A 22839-nucleotide genomic window follows, 5' to 3' on the forward strand; every position below is an offset into this window, starting at 1 on the left:
CCAAAACAGAGCCTAATGTTTTTAACTACAGAACACCATATTCAACATCATATGGTGACAGACGCGAAAGACTTAGACATTGGTGTTTGTAGTTAAAATCAAAGTTATAATATAAGTTATTGCATTTTGATTCTTTTGTCAAGGTCAATATAGAGACTCCTGACTTAGTATGGCCATACTCATATTGATGAGGATTAAGTCAGAAGTAAGGCTTTGCTCATTGTTGAAGGCCATACGGTGACATAAAGTTGTTAATGTCTGTGTCATTTTGGTCTCTTGTGGACAGTTGTCTCATTGGCAATCATACCACATCTTCTTTTTTATATTGAAACTTAGTACATATGTTATTTATGATATGATCTTTCTAATTTTAAAGCCAAATTAGATTTTTTACCAATTTCACAGTCCATTGAACATGGAAAATGATAGTGCGAGTGGGGCATCCGTGTACTTTGGACACATTCTTGTTTACTAAATGAAATGACAGTCAACTGGTCAATTTATTAATCATGTATAATCCTATTTATTTTGAATTATAATGTTCATGTATAAAAACGAAATATCCCAAAATAGTCTTGATATACGTGTTCTAGAAAATCAAATAAATGTAGTTCCAGTTTTATAAATCGGTGCTTAATAACAACTTTATCTGTTCAAAATCCTCTTGCGCCCCATATTTGATATCTAATGCCGAAGGTATCAATTCCTCTTCAAAATAGATAAATTCGTACTCATCGTGTTTTATTGTTTCTGACGCATTTATTTCTCCTGCTTCTATTAAACTGTCTAGGGTTGAATGTTCTTGAAACAAAATATTCTTGAATGTTTGATACCACGTCTCATTATTGCGTTTTACCTTACGAATTTGTTTCAAGGTATCAAACAAATCCGATCGTCCAAAATAGGCAGCGAAGTGTAAAGGTGTACGACGCTCGTTATTACTGCATTCTGTAGATACAATGAAATCATTTACTTGCTCTTCATCGATCACACCTTTTGTATGTTTTGATAACGTGTCATATAAAATTCTTTTTTCTTCTTGCCCATTCCAAATCACTAAATAGTGGAACAAAGTGTTGCCATGGTCATCCATGCGTGTGCGTAAGACATCTTTTAAAACGTCCGGTGTATCAATCATTTGTTTCGATACTTTTGAATTATTTTCATTTGCATTCAATTTAGTTAAAAGGTAGTTCCAAGCTAGACAGTAGACAGTTAATTCCTGTTTGAAGAATTCGCTAAACTCATTAGCTAAAACATCAAAACGACGAAAAAACATTAATCGGGACTGATATGTATATGTTTGATTCTTTTTTATTTCCGTTAAAATAAATTGCAAAAGATCAGTTTCATTCCACGTTTCGGTAAATAATTTCAGCTGTTCTATGATCTTGTCAGATGAATTCAATATAAGCGAATCAGTCACTCTTTTACGAAAATCTTCTCGACTGTAATTTGCCTTTAAAACCATTTCATCAGCCTTCGGGTCATAATTTAAGGGCACGAGAAGAAATATTATATCGCTTATTTTGCATTTATTCATAACATTTTTCGCAACATTTTTTGAGTCAGTTTTACCATAAGAAATCAGAACTGCATGGTATATAGAGTGATTGTAAAGTACGATTTTTGAATCTCTATCGATTTTTAAATAACATTGCATCGATTCAAGTAAAGTAGATTTAACATTTTCCATGGTAAAATGTTTTTTTTTTAGGATAAATATCTGTCATTGCCTTTTCAAACGATTTATCCAATATATTATCAACCGTTAGTTCGTCGTCATTGCTGAGTAAAACACTAACCAATAAACAGTATTTGATTGCACTACGGTTATCGTGTTCACCTTTTATCTTTAAATTATCTAGATCTGAGACCAGATCTACTGGTGGTTGTCTGAAATACCGGATTCCTAGATTAATATGATCTTTACAAAGTGTGGCACACATCCATGGGAAACCTTTCAGAGTTTTCTCTTTGCATAGATCAGCCTCTAAAGATGTTTTCATATAAACCTCTGTACTATTTTGATTTGTTTGACACTGCTCCCATTCATCCTCTGAAGGTATATTATTCTTCCTTCTATGGAATGTCAAAATGTTTTCCTTGTCTTTCGTATCATAAAAGTTATCATCATCAAGGTCGCATATAATGTCTGATGGGTTGTGTGGTTTCAACAAGCTTCTAAACTCAGGTGAGATATGTTCGGCTAGTATTATTAGTTTTGTTTCTTTCATATTTGTCAACAAATATTCAATTCCACTGAGTTCCTGGTCTGTCAAACGCTTGATCTGACACGGTTTGCTTCTACAAGTTTTTTTTAGACAAGTTGCAATTGTATTTTTTCCTGTCCCCGTCCTCCCTTTTAAAACCAATAGAGAGTTCATTTCAAGTTTTTTACTTAAATCTTGAAACTTAGACAAACTTTTAACACTTTCCCACAAAAGTTCTTGCTCGTTTGTTCCTCTTGTTCTTTCCATATTCATGCAATACCGTATACATGATATAATTACTGTAAAAAATAAATACATATACTTTTATTCACATTCAGAACTATGTAAAGAACTTAAAAACGTTGAATTATTGTAAGATAGAAAATGTTTAGATAACCTCGCATAGTTACATTATGTGGGTGGTGGCATCATCATCATCATCATCATCATCATCATCATCATCATCATCATCATCATCATCATCATCATCATCATCATCATCATCATCATCATCATCATCATCATCATCATCATCATCATCATCATCATCATCATCATCATCATCATCATCATCATCATCATCATCATCATCATCATCATCATCATTTGTGATTGATTCTTTATCAAAGGACATAATTCAGAAAATCAATACTTACAAGCAGACACACCAATCAAAATAATACCCAGTACAATGAAAGAAGTCTTCAGATGATATTTATCGATATTGGTATCTAAAAATAATATGAATTTCTTTAAATTATTTTATAATTAGATATCTTTTATAAAACATTGGTGTTATTCGTAAAATTTGTATAAACCATTTAAATTTATCATTTTATTCTTTAGACAGATAATTTAAGTGTTCCACCTTGTTCATTTATTCAATTTGCGTAGCGATATACATCCATCTCTTGCTATATAGAAAGTATGTATTATTAAGTGCATAAATATCCCAGAACCTTTTTAGTAGTTATACATCTGTCTTGAAAAGGAGTGTTACTTATAATACGTTTTCAACTATTGAAAAATGGTCTCTAAATGATAAGGTTAATGTCTACCCTTGGTAACGTAAAGGCTGTAATCGTAATCTGGTTGACACATCACTACAGCTGCATATGATATTACACTATTCGCAGTCCCAATCATGCGTCTTTGTCTTGATTTTTACATAAATAACTACAACTCATAATTTGATTTTCACAACAGGAAGCAGTTACTGCATATTTTCCATGACACATTTAGAACTCTTTGCCTAAATTTAACTATTGTTTTTGTCTGTTCAGCTTTTATCCTTTGAGTCGCAGTTTTGTAATTCTTTTTACTGATAATTATTGAGGGCCTCCTTGGTGACTTGTGTCTGCTTTTGGGGGCATGTAAACATGAAAAAAAAATTGGAGCGTACCTAGAGAGATTTGTGTTGAATTTACACATTTTAATACTTCTACCTTAGGATTTATTATAGATAATGTATGTTTTAAAGGTTTCTGGTTGTATGACACTCGATGTGTGATATACAACAAGAACAACATATAAACGTGCATTTTCTAACGTATTCTCTCAAAGATCTGAATATATGCATCCTATTTTACATGTTCATGTATTTGGTTTTGATGTTATATTTGTTATTTTCGTGGGATTTTGTCTGATGTTGGGTCCGTTTCTGTGTGTGTTAGTTACATCGTAGTGTTATGTCGTTGTTCTCCTCTAATAATTATGCGTTTCCGTCAGTTTTAGTTTGTTACCCCGATTTTGTTTTTTGTCAATGGATTTATGAGTTTGAACAGCGGTATACTACTGTTGCCTTTATTTACATCATATTATATCCTACTGTATCGATTATGTCAAAGTGAAATATTCTTTTCTTATGCGTGTTATTACGCCCTACGGCTCATTGTAAATGTAAAATAAAACTCATTAATTGATATAGATACAGACTTTAAAATCTATCTCAAGGCCAAATGAAAGAGAAAGGGCCAATTTCCCGTGATTTGTTTTTATCGATTAGACAGTTTAATCATGTTTAGCCCGATAGATGCTTATTATAGTACATTGAATACGTCACATCATATATTTTCATACCTTGAAAGGTATTCCTACAATAAACAAGGCACGGACTTTTGTCTTATTCATTCATTAGTACCAATATTGATTTCGTTTGTTAAAACCCGTGCCTGAGGTGCATGAATATATCAATTATCACCGATAGACATTAAAAATTTGTTGTTTACTAAAAAAATAAATGTAAAGCCTACGTTGGCGTGTTAATCTTGATTGATATCATGCATGGATTTTATAGCTTTGTTTTTTATATTTAAAACTAACAAAATAATAGAAAAGATAGGGGTTGAATCTAAATACAGAAAACATCCACAGATGAACACAAATACAGAAAACTTTCTGATACAAATCACCTACTCTGATTCAAAAAAGGACTTTTACTAGTATATTGGACGCATATAATCTGGATAAACTCGTATTTATCTTTGTCCCTGGTTTTGTTGGATACAGATGCAACACTTCCATGATGTTGTATCTACAGTCTCGCTTGCTGTTTAATGTTTTGATACCTTTGATACATGTACCAGTGTAGGGACGATGGTACCAAGATCAGTGATGGTATATGCACAGTTCGCGGATAACTTACTGTCAGCAGTTGTTAACATATAAAACCCTTTTCCAAAACCGTTCTTGTACAAATTTTAAAAAAAATCACAATGCCTTTTATTCGTTTTAATTGTAGTACACAAAACTTTAGGGCTTCACCGATTCATCAATTCTCGTGTAATTGGTTATGTTAAAACACCTACTTCAGCTTGAAGGCAATTTTTCCTTGCATGAATATATTATAAAATGTAGCAGAAATATGAAGCAAGTCTAGAGTATAGATAGTAATAAACACGCACAAAATGAGTAACACATAGTTTTTTTTTTAATGAAATGATTGATAGCCAAATTGATCCATAATGACTCTATAAATTAAAAAAAAACAATTCCTTAAAAATAGTATAGAAACGTTACAATTGGATATTTCATCACAAAAAATTCAAACCCTTTCTTTAAAATAATCTGACGTTAACAAATATACGCGTTAATGATGGAGCCACGGTGACTCATAAACCAATTCTTCCTATTTAACATATATATACATGTAGGTGCAATTTAGTGATGTTCCACATTTTTTTTTATTAAAACTGTTGTACTTAAGGTATTAAAGATACACTAAACCAATTTTATTTATGAGGTAAAATGTTATATTAATTACAACAACAAATTAACATAACGTTGTTTTCTTTTGTTTTGAAATGCCCTTCTCTGTTCTCGGGGGAGTCCCTTGTTGGCTGTTTGTTTTTCACACCAATGAATAAAATTGAGAATGGAAAAAAAAACTGTCAATTCTTCTGGGTTTTTTTTTGGGGGGGGGGGGGGGTGGAGGCTGGTAAATAAACTATTTTCAGAGATATCATAATATATGAAAATCGATATATATGAAATGCAAAACATTTGACGTCTTGTTTTAATCGTAAATTTTGAACTTACAGCACTTTATGAAATTGGTCCTTCAAAAAATACAGGGGTAAGTTGTCCAACCTCTTTGATAGAGTTAAAGGTATAAACAGGTGTGAAAGAACTGGTACAAAGTGAGAAAACAATCGTGATAGTCATAGCTACGGGTATGAAAGAACACAACATAAATTCTTTTTGTTCCACCATTAATCAAAGTGAAATAAGGAAATCATTAATTGATTTTAGAAGTCGAAGTCCACTTGCAAGTGAAATTCGATCTCTTTGAATCTGTATTCATCATGTTCATGTGAACTTCAATGTTACACATTATTTACCTAAAGATGGATTACGCATGCATTACGTGTGTTCGGTTTAAAAGTGAAAATAATGTCAACATTGAAAATGAAACAGAGGTAAACCATTTGATTGACTGAGACGACTTACAAAAACTCATTCTTATACAGGTTAAAAGAATGATGAACCTACATTTTGACCATATACACAGCTACTTTTGCAAAGGTACTATTTCTGTACCAAAAGTCTGTAGTACTGGAAATCTACTTTTAATATTCAGTACTATTTGGTTACTTTAACATTATTGTAATATTTAGGTACCTGTATTTTACAGTACTTGATTTGCACTTGAAATTTAAGTACTACATATTTTTTGTTGCATGGTAACATTTTCAGCATTTTGAAAGTTTGTCTTCTTCAAATCTCATTAAGTTATGATGTTCAAACATGGAATACTGTGATCATTGTTTGTATTATTTTTGTACCAATATTTTAAGTACAAATCAAGTACTGGAAAATACAAGTGCCTAAATATTACAATAATTCTAGAGTAAAGAAATAGTACTAAATATTAAAAGTAAATTTCCAGTACTACAGATTTTAAGTACAGAAATAGTACAGAAATAGTACCTATGCAAAAGTAGCTGTGTAATACCTTGAAAATTTGAACTGCACGAGTTTGCTTTCTATTTATGTGTGTTATAAAAAGAAATGGGAATTGAAATGGCACATAGGTCAAATAGACAAGAACCCGACCAAAGGGCAGTTAAAAGCCAAAGGCCACCATTGGGTCTTTAACGCAGAAAATCAAGAATCCCGCCACCTCCGCTCACCTCTATATAAAATGTGTACTTGTTCAGTGCAAATTGAAAATTGAACTCATACTAAACTCCAAAACAGTAAATGTACTTAAAATTTAAAAAATCATATCAGACTTACAAAAGCCAGATGCTCCTCACTTGGAACATCCGCAAAACTGCTCCGGGGTTACACATGTTTTATGAGATCTCAGACCTCCCGCTATTTCAATAGACTAGTTAATGTAGAATAAAGACACCAATACGCACTGTAAAACTAAGTTAGATAGAATTACGAGTCCGATATAGAATAGGTAACAGTAGAAACTAGGCAAAATGACAATGATACATATATTAACAAGGACTATTAGCTGTTTCTGACATGGCAGCTCCAGACCTCAATTTCACTATTTGAAAGATAATGTCTTCATCAGAAGTAAATCAAAGTCAATCTCTCCCGTAAGGGTTAAGTAACATACCATCATCAAATATGTTAGGCGTACTTAATTATAATCCTGGTACCTTTGATAACTAATTAGAAGAACAAAACTCTAAGTCTGCAAACAATTGGTTTTAAAATAAACGTGTTTATTTCCGATGCATATCAGTGAATCAATATTAATATCAAAATATGTCACCCTAATGACCTGACAACAGTATCGTAACCATACTCCTTCTAAATAGGTTTGTTTCAATGTTAGGTTAATTATTTAGTTTACTGCCGACATTTTTGTGCTATGTTTATGTTCATATCAGGTTATATGAACTTCGGCAGTTTTCGGTCAAACCAAAGGTTAGCTGGATGGTTTCTAGGCTAAACTATAGACGAAATATTGATACATGTTATCGAGCATATGCATTGTGAATTGTTTATTTGACATCTTCTATAAATTTGATATGCGTTTTGAATGCTATAAAACAAATTTGCGAATTTAGTAAAATCAGTGAACACGAATCCGCCAGCTAGTGCTCCCTTAAATCTATCAAAGAGGCAATATTAAAGTACAATGGCATCCTCAAATGAAAACAACACACGATAACTATCAAACGAATTAAATGTTTAAGGTGGTACCCAACACCTTCATTACAATTTGTTTGGCTCGTTTAATTTTCAAAAAATTTTGACAAAGTATTTACTTTGACCCTTTGACAAAATTATAAAAATTTCAAAATATTTGAACCAACCAATTTATCAGAAAATATACACTGGTTATATTATAAGCAGTTTGACAAACACTAATTTTGATCATTGATAAGCTTAATATTCCCTTAACAACACTACATAATTCAAACGTTAAGCTGATTTTACAGAGTTATCTCCCTGTAGTGTTAGGTACCACCTTAAGTAATTATTATTTGAATTTTAACCAGTGGAAATAATTGTCTTAAACAGATCATTATTTTATTCCTTGAAGCATATTTCATTGACACTTGGTATCGTCGGACCTCACTCTTCGATATCAGTATGTAAATGGTACAAATATCACCAAACATATAAACACAGGTTCACTTACTTGAAAATCATATTGCTAATGTAATGAGCTAAAATCAATGTTCAAATTGGTTTACCTTAAATGCTGTGTATTGTTATTATTTAGTATTTAAAATTACAAACCTGGAAACAATCCTTCGTTTGCTTTAATTGTGTGATCTTCGTTTACGTTACTTCCGCTTGAAAAAATAATTGAACATTTCACCTATTACCTAATACCATACATTATAAACATCACTGTACTTCAACTAATCATTCATGTATCCTGTTATTGGATTCGACTTCTATAGACCAAACTCTTAATTAAAAACAGGAATTACTAAGTTCATAATTTTAATAAGCATTTGTTCCCGTATGAACAGAACCAAGTTCTGTAATAGGTCATTTTGGGGTTGCCTTTTAGAAAAAGGGAAAAATGAGGTAATAATGAAGAATAATTACGGTTATTTAGGGATTCACTTAAAATTGATAGAATTTGTTAGCAATTTAACAAAATGTAGTTGATACATTACTTTTTAACAACTTATAATAACAAATATCGGAATGATTTTTTAGGTTGTGCAAAATTGTCAGCTTTAGTTTATCTATAAAAATGAGAAGATGTGGTATGAGTGCCGATGAGACAACTATTCTTCAAAGTCACAATGTGTAAAAGTAAACAACTGAATGAATAATTTACTACCTCAGAAATAGATTACCTTAGCTGTACTTGGTAAAACTTTTAGGAATGTTTTGTCCTCAATGCTCTTCAACTTCGTACTTTATTTGTTAGCAATTTAACAAAATGTAGTTGATACATTACTTTTTAACAACTTGTAATAACAAATATCGGAATGATTTTTTAGGTTGTGCAAAATTGTCAGCTTTAGTTTATCTATAAAAATGAGAAGATGTGGTATGAGTGCCGATGAGACAACTATTCTTCAAAGTCACAATGTGTAAAAGTAAACAACTGAATGAATAATTTACTACCTCAGAAATAGATTACCTTAGCTGTACTTGGTAAAACTTTTAGGAATGTTTTGTCCTCAATGCTCTTCAACTTCGTACTTTATTTGGCCTTTTAAACATTTTTTTATTCGAGCGTCACTGATGAGTCTTATGTAGACGAAACGCGCGTTTGACGTAAATATAAAATTTTAATCCTTGTTTCTATGATGAGTTTATTTATTACCAATGGTTATGTTTGGAACAAACGACCACCAATGATTAACAGGTTTTAAACATGAAAATTCAAATTTTGTGTGAACAAAAAATAATGAGATAATATTAAGATAATATTAAGATAGAATAAAGAAAACAACTCTTATAGTATGCATTTAGAAAAGAAAACGGAAACAAGTTGGAATACGTAACCTTTAGTTTTTGTTACATAGTAAAATAAAAAGTAAAGTAAAAGTCTATCAAATAGAGAAATTCTACTCTAAAATGTTGCACGTCTCATTAAAGATAGATTTCTGCTATTTTTACCTATTTTACAATATAAGATGAATGAAAACACACAAGCTACCATAAAAATCATATAAATACATCATATGCCTACAAAAATATGTAATTTTATCATTTTCCTTATGTGCCTATCCGAAGTCGGGAAACTGTAGTTGAGTGGTTGTCGTTGTTTTGTATCTGTCATATTTAGTTGTCGTAAATTATTTTGTTATACACTAGGCGGTTAGTTGTCTCGTTTCAATCGTTTCAAATTGTTCATGTCTTGGCCTTTAAAATAACCAACAATACTGGATGAGGTTTTTACATTACTGAAGACTGTACGGTGGCCGATAACTGCTACTAGTATCATCCACTTCATTTGAACTGGGATGGTAAGTTGTCTCATTGGCAATCATGAATGATCTCATTATCTTTTTAAAAATGTAGTTCAACTATTTTTTCTTATCAGATAGTGATACCTTTTATTGGTTATTTCACATTTCATGTCTGGTACAATTTGATCCTTGGTTAAGCAAATATAATCTGAAAAAAAATCGAATTTGTAAACATAGGAATTTAATCTAATCAAATCCACTGTATTTTGAAATGAAATATATTGATATACCAACGGTAATGTTTGGAAGATGTTTTTTTCATGAGACAATCATAATTCCTATAGGAATATACTGTACTTCTCTTCTTGGAAACGGGTTTATTTGTCAAAGCGATACTATAACATGTATACAGAAGTAGGAATAAAAAGAAGCTGATAATAGTCTTTTACTGAATGTTCCTCTATCATTAATGCATGGATGAAATAAATTCTACTCCAAACGATGACCTCGAGCATCACTGAAGAGACGTCAGAATGCATATATATTTATGTTTTGTAACAAAATATGTTTCATATGCAATATAACAACATTTCATCATCAAAATAATAAATTTGGTATACACACATTTGATCTGCATTACACATAACACACGTTGATGCGAAATAAGCCAGGAGCTTGCTGTTTTTTATTGTTATTCATAAAAAAAATTATGATAAAGTAGAAATACAAATACAGATCATGTGTCTATGCTTCGCTTTTATTGGTATTTAAATGGTCCGTTTTACTTTCAGTTTGAAAGACCTTTCTAGGTCCTAGATTTGGTCGTAATGGTACACACATTAAAAAATTGAGGACATACATTTCATTGGAACATAAAGTAGGACGAATTGAAGCCAGATCCTTTTTTTAATCAGAATGCTAGTTTATAAAATATACCTACCTGATGTAAGAATAGAACCTTCCTCCTTACACCTTTTACGGTAACAAGTGCAGTCCTCGTCCGTAGGCGAACAATAACAGTCATGTTTTGGTTTGAAGATATATTCATATCCCTGTCTATAATCACAAAAACATTTTACATCTTCTTCCTCCGATCCATTGTCTAGTATAACTTGACCTTCCTCAGCACATACTGACTTTAGATATGGACACTCGACACTATCATTTGACCAATAGATGAATGGTGCAAAATACGTATCTGAACATTTTTCGGCATCTAGATTTCCACTTAGAACAGCACGATAACCTAGATTTAAATTAATTCTACCTTTAAATTGAAATGTCATTTTTTCCTACCCTGTTTTTTTTTATCAAATTAATTGAATTAACTTAAATTTGAAAGTCTGCCATGATCTCAGTATCAGTGCAATCAATTGCAGGGGCCAAACATTGATTATTTTCATACCTACTCCTCTGAGAGTTTGTTTTTTGTAACAATAATCAGATTAATTTATTTGTTATCGGATTCGCTCCAGTAGAGAATCAAATTTGTGAATAAAGGTAGCCTACTTGAACTCCACATGTATTTCCAAATATAAGTCTGAAAGCGCTTAGCAGGTTATTTCGCGGGGTGCAATTTTTTGCTTATTTTCGCATAGAACACAATCGCCAAAATAAACTCCGTCAATTTAAATCGACACATGCAAAGCTCTTGATAAAATATTTTTACTCTTTGAGTATGTTTGTTTTGTTCATGCATCGTTGACAATGTAATGGAATTTGATGCGACTGTCATACAAGTGAGAGGTTTAGCTAGCTATAAAACCAGGTTCAATCCACCATTTTCTACATTAGAAAATGCCTGTACCAAGTCAGGAATGTGACAGTTGTTATCCATTCGTTTGATGTGTTTGGACTTTTGATTTTTCCTTTTGATTTTGGATTTTCCTTTTTGAATTTTCCTCGGAGTTCAGTATTTTTGTGTTTTTACTTTTTTCAATACGCCAAAATAATAACCGACAAAATATTTCGTATCCCTTATTCAATGAAAATCGCGACATTTTATTCCCGCGAAAATAACCCGCTAAACGGTAAAACATTTTGAAAGAATGATGGGGATAATCAATAGTGTTAAATATAAAGAATTTATCTGTGTGCTGCTTCGACTTCTAGATAAAAATTATCAATATGAATGTCTTCCCAAAACGTTATTTTCATACGGTACTTTAATTTCCTAGAATTAATTATCTACAATAAAATACAGTACCTGATGGTATATCATCGGGTTTTGTACATTTCTCTGTCAAATTCTTTGTATTTTTATCATATAAACAATGGTAAAATGGTTCGTTTTCACACTTAGATTTTATCGCCCTAAATTGCCAGTGAGACTTATGAGGGCATTTTATGTCATACGTCACAACTCCAACTATTTTGATTATTTCAATCTGAAAATAGAATACAAAACATATTATAAGTAAGGCTTTAGATATTAAACAAAATCTTTTCAATGCTCTTCAACTTTGTACTTCTTTGGCTTTATAAATATTTTGATATGAGCGTCACTGATGAGTCTTATGTGGACGAAACGCGCGTCTGGCGTACTAAATTATAATCATGGCACCTTTGATAACTAATTACAACAGTTGACGTAAAATCCATTCGTTTAGTGTGATTACTTGAATTTGTTATGTAATTTTGCGAGGTCTTAAGATGAATATGAACATGATGAAGTTATCAGCTGGTTCGTTATTCGAAATATGACATGCCAATCGTATGCTAGCAGTCGGTTCGATATTCAAATAAAGTTGAAAATTATCAATAACAAAATATTCGAAAACATGAAAGGTTTGATACTCATAGTTAAAAGGAGTAAAAATATATGAAGGACACTGTTTTATGATCCATTCATGGTGTCATCAATTCTCAAATACAAACCCTTTTGTTCATCGCACATTGGTCTTTATAAATATATATTTTTATCCAAAAATAAAACATCAAAGTTTGTTTTATATATGATATAAGTAAAAACATAAAATAAAGGCTTGAAAGAGCCTTTGTCGCTCACCTTGGTCTGTGTCCATATTAAACGTAGGATATACATTATAGACATAAATAGAAAACATGACAAAGGAGTAGGTCCGGTAAGGACCGATTTTGGCCTCAAATTTCAGGTTCATCTGACGAAAGATTTTGACCCCTTTTTAAACACTTAAGTGTCTATTTCATCTGAATCAATTAGTTTATGTGAAAGATTTTAACTGATTTAGTCATTAAAAACGCTCAGATTCAAGCTTATATATGAAAAATCTACCAAATATGCCGGAAAATGTCACTTTTCAGATGATTTTTGTCAAAAATGAAAGTGGCCGCATCCGTGTTCATCCTCAACCTTTATATATGTTATGTATTATCATAAAATACGACTTACATTTCAATATTAAGGATGAACACGAATGCGGCCACTTTCGTTTTACACGAAAACCGTCTAAAATTTAACTAAAATGCTAGAATTGTGAAGATTTCAGTAATTTAGCATGACTTAATGGTGCTAGTACCCGATATATGTGCATTGTATTGTCAAAAACAGCCCATATTTATGTAGCAGAAGCATTCTACTGTCCAATAAATAACTAAACGTTCACATTTTAACAATTTTGTAAAACTGCTATATTTTAGGGCCAAAAAGGGGTCTTACCGGACCTACTCCTTTGTGATTTGGTGATGGTAATGTGTTTGTAAATTTTTACTGAACAGTCTTGCTGTAATCAATTATCTCTATCTATAATGAGATTTAAGTTTCAGAGGAAAATATTTTGTAAAAAAGTACGAAAGATTTTACAAATTTTACGAAAATTGTTTAAAAATTACTATAAAGGGCAATAACTCCTAAAGGGGTAAATTCACCGTGTTGGTCATGTTGACTTATTTGATGTTCTTACTTTGCTGTATTGTTGCTATTTACAGTTTATCTCCATCTATGATAATATAAAAGATAACAACCACAAACTGCACACTTTTCTTAAAATTACAAATTTAGAGGCAGCAATTGAACAACAGGTTGTCCAATTTGTAAGAAATATTCAGGGCAGATAGATTTTGACATAATAAGCAATGTTACTCCCTTGTCAGATTTTCTCTAAACGATTTGGTTTCAGAAGTATAAGCCAAAAAACACATTTTACCCCCATTATAATCATTAGCCATGTTGGCTATCTTGGTTGTCGGTGGAGTCGTTGGACACTTTTTTGTTTAAACTGAAGAGTCTTATGATGAGTATGGTTAATTTTGATTAAATTTGTCTTAGTCGTTTCAGAGGAGAACATTTTTGTAAAAGATTACAAAAATTAAAAACAAAGTTGTTAAAAATTTACTGTAAGGAACAACTACTCCTTAAGCGGTCAGTTGAAGATTTTTGTCATGTTGACTTATTTGAATAACTTACTTTGACGTTTCGTCCCCGAGGGTATCACCAGCCCAGTAGTCAGCACTTCGGTGTTGACATGAATATCAATTATATGGTCATTTTTATAAATTTTCTGTTTACAAAACTTTGAATTATTCGAAAAACTAAGGATTTTCTTACCCCAGGAGTAGATTACCTTAGCCGTATTTGGCACAACTTTTTGGAATTTTGGGTCCTCAATGCTCTTCAACTTTGTATTTGTTTGGCTTTTTAACTATTTTGATCTGAGCGTCACTGATGAGTCTTATGTAGACGAAACGCGCGTCTGGCGTATAAAATTATAATCCTGGTACTTTTGATAACTATTTACACCACTGGGTCGATGCCACTGCTGGTGGACGTTTCGTCCCCGAGGGTATCACCAGCCCAGTAGTCAGCACTTCGGTGTTGACATGAATATCAATTATATGGTCATTTTTATAAATTTTCTGTTTACAAAACTTTGAATTATTCGAAAAACTAAGGATTTTCTTACCCAGGAGTAGATTACCTTAGCCGTATTTGGCACAACTTTTTGGAATTTTGGGTCCTCAATGCTCTTCAACTTTGTATTTGTTTGACTTTTTAACTATTTTGATCTGAGCGTCACTGATGAGTCTTATGTAGACGAAACGCGCGTCTGGCGTATAAAATTATAATCCTGGTACTTTTGATAACTATTTACACCACTGGGTCGATGCCACTGCTGGTGGACGTTTCGTCCCCGAGGGTATCACCAGCCCAGTAGTCAGCACTTCGGTGTTGACATGAATATCAATTATATGGTCATTTTTATAAATTTTCTGTTTACAAAACTTTGAATTATTCGAAAAACTAAGGATTTTCTTACCCCAGGAGTAGATTACCTTAGCCGTATTTGGCACAACTTTTTGGAATTTTGGGTCCTCAATGCTCTTCAACTTTGTATTTGTTTGGCTTTTTAACTATTTTGATCTGAGCGTCACTGATGAGTCTTATGTAGACGAAACGCGCGTCTGGCGTATAAAATTATAATCCTGGTACTTTTGATAACTATTTACACCACTGGGTCGATGCCACTGCTGGTGGACGTTTCGTCCCCGAGGGTATCACCAGCCCAGTAGTCAGCACTTCGGTGTTGACATGAATATCAATTATATGGTCATTTTTATAAATTTTCTGTTTACAAAACTTTGAATTATTCGAAAAACTAAGGATTTTCTTACCCCAGGAGTAGATTACCTTAGCCGTATTTGGCACAACTTTTTGGAATTTTGGGTCCTCAATGCTCTTCAACTTTGTATTTGTTTGGCTTTTTAACTATTTTGATCTGAGCGTCACTGATGAGTCTTATGTAGACGAAACGCGCGTCTGGCGTATAAAATTATAATCCTGGTACTTTTGATAACTATTTGACTGAACTTTATTGCTTTTTACACTTTATCTCTATTGTAATGGTATTCAAAATAAAAACCAAAAACTGCAAATTTCCTTAAAATTACTAATTATAACCCAACAACGGGTTGTCTGATTAATCTGAAAATTTCAAGGCAAATAGATAGTGATCTAATGGAAAACTTTCCTGTCTTTTAGGATTTGCTGTTAATGCTTCAGTTTCTGAGATATAATCAAAATCTGCAATTTACACTTATTTTCTATTTGTAGCCATGTCGGCCATGATATGGATGATAAGGAGGCAGGGTCATCGTACATATTTTGTTAAACTATATACCCTAGTAATAATAGTGGCCAAGTCTGGGTAAATTGGGCTTTGTAGTTCCAAAAGAGGAATTTTTTAAAAAGTTAACGGACGACGGACGACACGTGATGAGTAAAGATCATTTGACCCTTTGGGCCAGATGAGCTTAAAACCATCACTCTAGTTACATTTAATAATATAAATATATATAATTATGGAACACCAAAATAAAATGAATTATATAGTAAAAACATACAGGAGACGCTTAATTGTCACTGAGACCCCTTTGATCTCTCAATCTTCATAAAAATTATGCAGGTAATTAGTTAATATTAAGATACAATGTACAATTAAGACTAAAATGAATTTTGATAAATTTTTTGTCTTCTATGTTTACGGAGGACTCAAAGTGCTAGTTTGATGTTCAAAATGTATAGAGACACTTTACCAGAGACCTAATATTTTGACGATTTTTTTGGCTGAAAAGTGACAATTGTAACCCTCCGTAGATATCGAAGACGACATCATTTTTGAAAATTCTTTCGATTCATCTGTGTGTATATATTTTGTAAGAGTTCATTGGATTTAAATGAACGTTGAAAGACCAATGGAGTCGAGCCGTAATTTTGCAATCTCCGGCAGATTTATTAAGTAAATTTGAATATGAAATCGACTGTTGACTGCCGGTTGGATATTGAATATCGAATATCGAGTACCGAACCGGCTGCTAACTTCACAGAGATGGTCTTAAGTTAATTGTTATAAATTATAGAAACCACAATTTTAAAACTTGTCCGCTTATTGTTTTACAAGTTTTTGGGTGTAAGGAATTTACACAGGCTTCAAATCCCCCAAAAATATAGCATTTGCTCTGATTTTTTTTATAATTACAATTCTGTTTGCAATTGCTGGTTTCATCGTGGAATTTTAAATAATGATAAATGGTAAAATTAAAATTGAGAATAGAAATGGGGAATGTGCCAAAGAGACAACAACCCGACCATAGAAAAAAACAACAGCAGAAGGTCACCAACAGGTCTTCAATGTAGCGAGAAATTCCCGCACCCGGAGGCGTCTTTCAACTGGCCCCTAAACAAATATATACTAGTTCAGTGATAATGAACGCCATACTAATTTCCAAATTGTACACAAGAAACTAAATTAAAATAATACAAGACTAACAAAGGCCAGAGGCTCCTGACTTGGGACAGGTGCAAAAATGCGGCGGGGTTAAACATGTTTGTGAGATCTCAATCCTCCCCCTATACCTGTAGCCAATGTAGAAAAGAAAACGCATAACAATACGCACATTAAGATTCAGTTCAAGAGAAGTCCGAGTCTGATGTCAGAAGATGTAACCAAAGAAAATAAACAAAATTTTTACATATTTACAGGACTTCTCGTTTTTAATTTTCCTCGGAGTGAGGTATTTTAATTAGTTTACTTTATACATTAAAAATGTATTCACTGGCAATCATACTGCATCTCCTTAATTCATACAATGTATAACTACACATTCTGACACGCTTGGTATTAATTAATAATAATGCCTTGGTATACATATCATTTAGAGGGTGCACTATTCTAATCTTTTTTATACTTTCACTAATTTTGATCACTAAACACAGGTACTGGACGTGAAATATTAAAATCTGTTCTAGAATTTTATAGAGAAGTAATAAAGTCCTGGATTTTGACTGGATTGGGCAAACAATGTAGCAGTGACATATGCTGATATAAGAAAACAAACAATTTGGGAGAATAAATTATCTTTGAAAACTGGATTAAAAGTGATATAATATACTTGAATGACATTCTAAGATCACATGGAAAGATCGTTATTTTGAGACTACATTTTTTTCAAATAAAATGTTATATGACTATCTAGTGAATAGTAAAAAAGAAACGTCAGTAGGGATCAACTGGTGGCTCAAAATTTTACCATTGCAAGAAGCTTCTAATATGAATTCATTATATAACTTTATTTTCAAATACTTAATTAACTGAAAATAAATTAAAAATATACAGATGGAAACTACTACAGTTTATTGTACCAACCAAAAAACATTTATGACAATGGAAAATAACTAATAACAGTTTGTGTAATTTTTGTAACATAGAGGAAGACCTTGCTCATTATATTTTCAATTGCTCTTGTTTGACAAGATTTGACAACAAATATACGATCTCTTAAAAAAGAGTAATTTAGATTTTTCAATAAAATTACAACACATGATATTTGGATACAAAATTACAGACAGAAAGTATTACCCAATAATTTTTTTGATTACAATTATTGGTTTTTCAATATATAAGTCGTACTATGTATCTTAGCAGAAAACAAAAAAACATAGACGTCTACAGATTATGTGTTAATGAATACACCAAGAGAGTAGATACCAATATTAATAGACATAAGACAATAAGTCCAAATGTTACTTTCAATTAAAAGAAACACACATAATAAATGAATATTTTTTTTATAAATTTGTTAATATAGAGTTGTCAATTAATTTAATCAGCTGATTATTCCCTTCTTTATCAAGCTGAGGACAATCCGTGCTTTACGGCAAATATTTTTATTTTCTTTCTTTTTGGGGGGGGGGGGCACGCCCGCCACGCACTGCGTCTGAATCCGCCCCTGATTACTAACTTTTTTCATATTGTAATAAGCTGGACAACGAGTTGTTTTACATTTAGGACGACCTTAAAATATGCATTATCTACATGTAGAACGTAAATTTTACACATTAATCATTATTACCTGTCAAAATACTAAAGTTGATAAATATGATAATATTTATTTTTGTCGATTCAAAGGTCGTCATGAGTGTGATAATATCATGAATAAGATAACATTATCAATATTGTTCTTTTCCTTCTCAATCTTTACACCGAGGTGTATCAGGATTTATCAAAGTTATTCAATCTGAGATGTGTTATACGACATTACAAACTCAGAATATCCATTGTTTGGTGTATTTACCGTAAAAAATTATCAATTTCTGCAAAGATTCGGAAGATCTGCAGGATTTGCATCATATTGTACTGACCACAATGAAGTGTGTTATTCTTTAATATTGTTTATGATTTTAATACACACTACGTTTAAATATTTGATAAATCAATTATCAATTGAAATCATCATAAAGAATGTTTTTATTCTAAAAACCAATTTGTAAAGAACATCAAATATCATTTTTATCCAGAGATTCTTAGTACTTACTGCAAAAAGTATTGATAACACTATACTCGCCATACTACGTCTTCAATTGTAATACCATGCAAATGATAAAATAAACCTCCAGAAATCTAATAAATAAATGCAAACACGTTCAATCATGTAAGTTGTATACAAATTTATTCCAATGCTTCAGAAAATAGATTATAAGGCTGTTTTCTGCTCCTTAATCGGGTTGTTGTCTCTTTGAAATATTCCCAATTATATTCTCAATTTTATAACACCAAACATGTAAGTTTTCAACAGAAAACTGGAAAAGATCCAATAAAAGGTCATTAACTTTAAAAGGTTAAAATTGCACAAGAAATGTGTGAAGAAATCACGCATAAACTTACAACGAAACAGTGGATACAGTATGATGCTGTAAGGTTCTCGCGAGTTGGTTGACAGTTACGGAAACTCTGTTTCAAAGATGATATGGAATATGTTCTATATTTCATTACTACAATCTCGTCCCCTTTTCCCAAATGTAACCTATCGAATTATCAATTTTTATTGGTTTTATCATATTGATATTTATGTGAATGATTTTGAATATTAATTTGTGGAGCTGGATCTGCTTACCTCTCCGGAGTACATGAGATCGTTCCGTGAGATTGGTTTTGCGTAGTCTTTAGTTTCATGTAGAGTTTTCTGTACTGTTGTTTGACTGTTTGAATGTCAATCCGATATTTATTGAGTAAATCATAATCTTGTTTGTGAATGCGTTGAAAAAATCAGATACTTTTTCCTTCGACACCCTAAGTCTGCTATTTTGTGAGCTCATACAATTTTGATTATTTACACTGCCAAATACGATATAATTTATGTCATCCTTAAAGATGTCTACAATAAATTGGAAAACAATAATAGATATAATATAAATATGAAAAGTTAAATAAAACGTTTAAATCAAAATAATTAATTCTTTTTCATTTTTTTTTTAGATTTTGACCATATATCATAAACTCTTAGTGTCTTTGCATCAACACGTTTTCCTATTTTTCAATACTTAAATGCAACAAAGCATTTGTACACAATTGAATATAAACAGATTTATTATCTCCAGAAATGAAATAGGAACACAGAAAGTCCCGTCTAATGCCCATATTATTTAAACCAAATCAGAACAGCAAACTATCAGTTTGCTCTTTATTAAACTGTTGGGTTTTTAATTCACTGACCACAACGTCACATAGAAAGATAAATTGAACAAGATTAATATTTAAAATTTGAAAATGAAATATATGCCTCACATATATTGCCTACACACTACTTAACGAAAAGTCAAAAAAACTAATTACGGAACTCTATGAAAAATTCAAAACGGAAAGTTCCTTATTAAATGGCAAAATCAAAAGCTCAAACACATCAAACGAATAGAAAACAACTGCCAAATTTCTGACTTGGTAAAGACATTTCCTTATGTAAACAATAATGAATTAAGTACACACCTATCACAAGTATTAATAGAAAACATATTCAAGTTCAATACAAAAAGAGTAAAATCACAATAAAACTGACGCTCGAAGAAAATTCAAAAAGGAAAGTCCCTTATCAAATTGAAAAATCAAATGCTAAAACACATCAAGCGAATGGATAACAAATGTCATATTCATGAACTGGTACAAGCATTTTCTAATGTAGAAAATGGATGATTGAACCTTGTTTTATAGCTAGCTAAACATTTCCCTTGTATGACAGTCGCACTAAATTCCAATATACTGACAACGTTGCGTGAACAATACAGACAGAACAATGGGTTAAAATATCTAAAAAGGGGTACAGCAGTCAACATCGTGATATCATCTTAATCACTATAAAAACATACAAATGTAACAAAGAAGGACAAAAAGGCATATATCATATTTCACAACCTCATATTGTTTTTTCAGTATTCCGTTTTATTTATCTAGTATGTAAAATCCACTCATAATTCTTATCTACGCAAGAAACCATATCCTTGTCCCCGAGTAATTATTGTACCGAAAACATTCATTAAACTTATGTTTTAAAAGTCACACTAATCATATTTACTATAACGAACCAATTTCTATAAGGTCTTGATTACCTTCTAAATATGAACTATACAAGATAAGACTTCGTCGTGATTATAACTGTAAAACCTAAGCATATATACCAACCGTAGTCTCCTCAAGTCGACATTTGAGATCGATCAACAACAACATGAACGAAGTTCAGATCTGAATTTGCATCACTGACCACAATAGTTGTTGATCTAGGGATTGATCATACACCGGAAAGATTTTCAAAATTTAGAAACGATCGAAGCAGTTAACATGAATACGACGAAGCCGTTCTTATAGTGCGAGCAAATCACACAAGCTAGATTTGTGATGTTTAACTAAGCAATCCGTATATTGTAAATAATTCATTTCTTTAAATCATAAGATAACATTCTTCAATTCTACAAACTATATTCGGTTTTTTAATGTGTATTACATTCAACATAATAGAATAATACGCCATTTTACACAAGGCTTCTTCTATTGATAAAATGTATTCGTCAAACAAAATATTTGTATTTGTTATCTAGTTTATTTGTTTGAGGGACTTTGCAATGTTTTGAAATTTATTTAATAATCTACTAACTTTGTAATGTAATGTTTTACATATATCTGACGCTCTTCATTAACACTATCGTTGTCGATAAGTGAAAAGGTGAAATTTCAATTAAAACAATTAATAGGTTCTCTTACCTGCAAGTCAAATCTTAGCATGTGATCCAAAATACCTTGTTACATCATGATAAGATAATGAATACATTGGTCATGTTTGTAATGATGTTATTTCAAGGGAGACAACCTAGCCAGTGTACATTAAATAGATTAACATAAGTTAATGACGAAATGATTTATCTTTTAAACAATAACAATCTGAAAATGATACTACCTTCGAACATGCAAGAAAATGAAAAAAATTACAGTAATTTTTGTAGTAATTTTTAACTTCCAAAAATATTTTATTCAAATGAATCTACAATTTTTGTATTTCTTGTTGCCTACCATTTTGCTTTCTTTCGTAAGCTTAGCAACCTTTTTATACATACCCTGTTGATAGTTTCTTACGGATGTGTAACAGGAACTACACGAATCACCACACAACACACCTGGATTATGTTATAGATTACACTTCATTTGAATTGAGAATTTGAGTTCAAAAGATTTACAGTCTCCGATTCTTTCCAATTTGAGTATACTTACTTGATAATTTAATAACACGACTTGTGTTATATGGTTAAGACACTTTATAACAAGAATATCAGTTGTGAGCCGATTTTATATTATGATCACGTTGAAATTGCTAAATCATATGGAATACAAGTGTGTGGTAAAAACTAAATATTCTAGGTTGCTAAAATGTTCAGAGTATGTTCTGTGAGCTACAATACAACCAATGAAAACAATCGGTTCACGGCTGGTGGAGTTTGAATTCCCCGAGGGTATCACCAGCCCAGTAGTCATCACTTTTGT

The 22839-nt window shown here is 31.7% G+C and overlaps 1 protein-coding gene across 1 annotated transcript; it reads right to left on the reverse strand.

The window, feature by feature from the left end:
- Positions 1-467: 467 nt before the first annotated feature.
- LOC139499594 (uncharacterized) lies at positions 468-19439 on the reverse strand. Its single transcript, XM_071288346.1, has 7 exons — positions 19352-19439; positions 12270-12450; positions 11004-11309; positions 10208-10271; positions 8424-8479; positions 2870-2944; positions 468-2512 (listed from the first exon to the last, which is right to left on the reverse strand). Exons 1-7 carry the CDS (start codon positions 19382-19384, stop codon positions 1683-1685), a joined length of 1545 nt encoding a protein of 514 aa, XP_071144447.1. The 5' UTR covers positions 19385-19439; the 3' UTR covers positions 468-1682.
- Between the last annotated feature and the right edge of the window lie 3400 nt (positions 19440-22839).

Source organism: Mytilus edulis, chromosome 12, assembly GCF_963676685.1.
Source record: "Mytilus edulis chromosome 12, xbMytEdul2.2, whole genome shotgun sequence".
Taxonomy (NCBI): domain Eukaryota; kingdom Metazoa; phylum Mollusca; class Bivalvia; order Mytilida; family Mytilidae; genus Mytilus; species Mytilus edulis.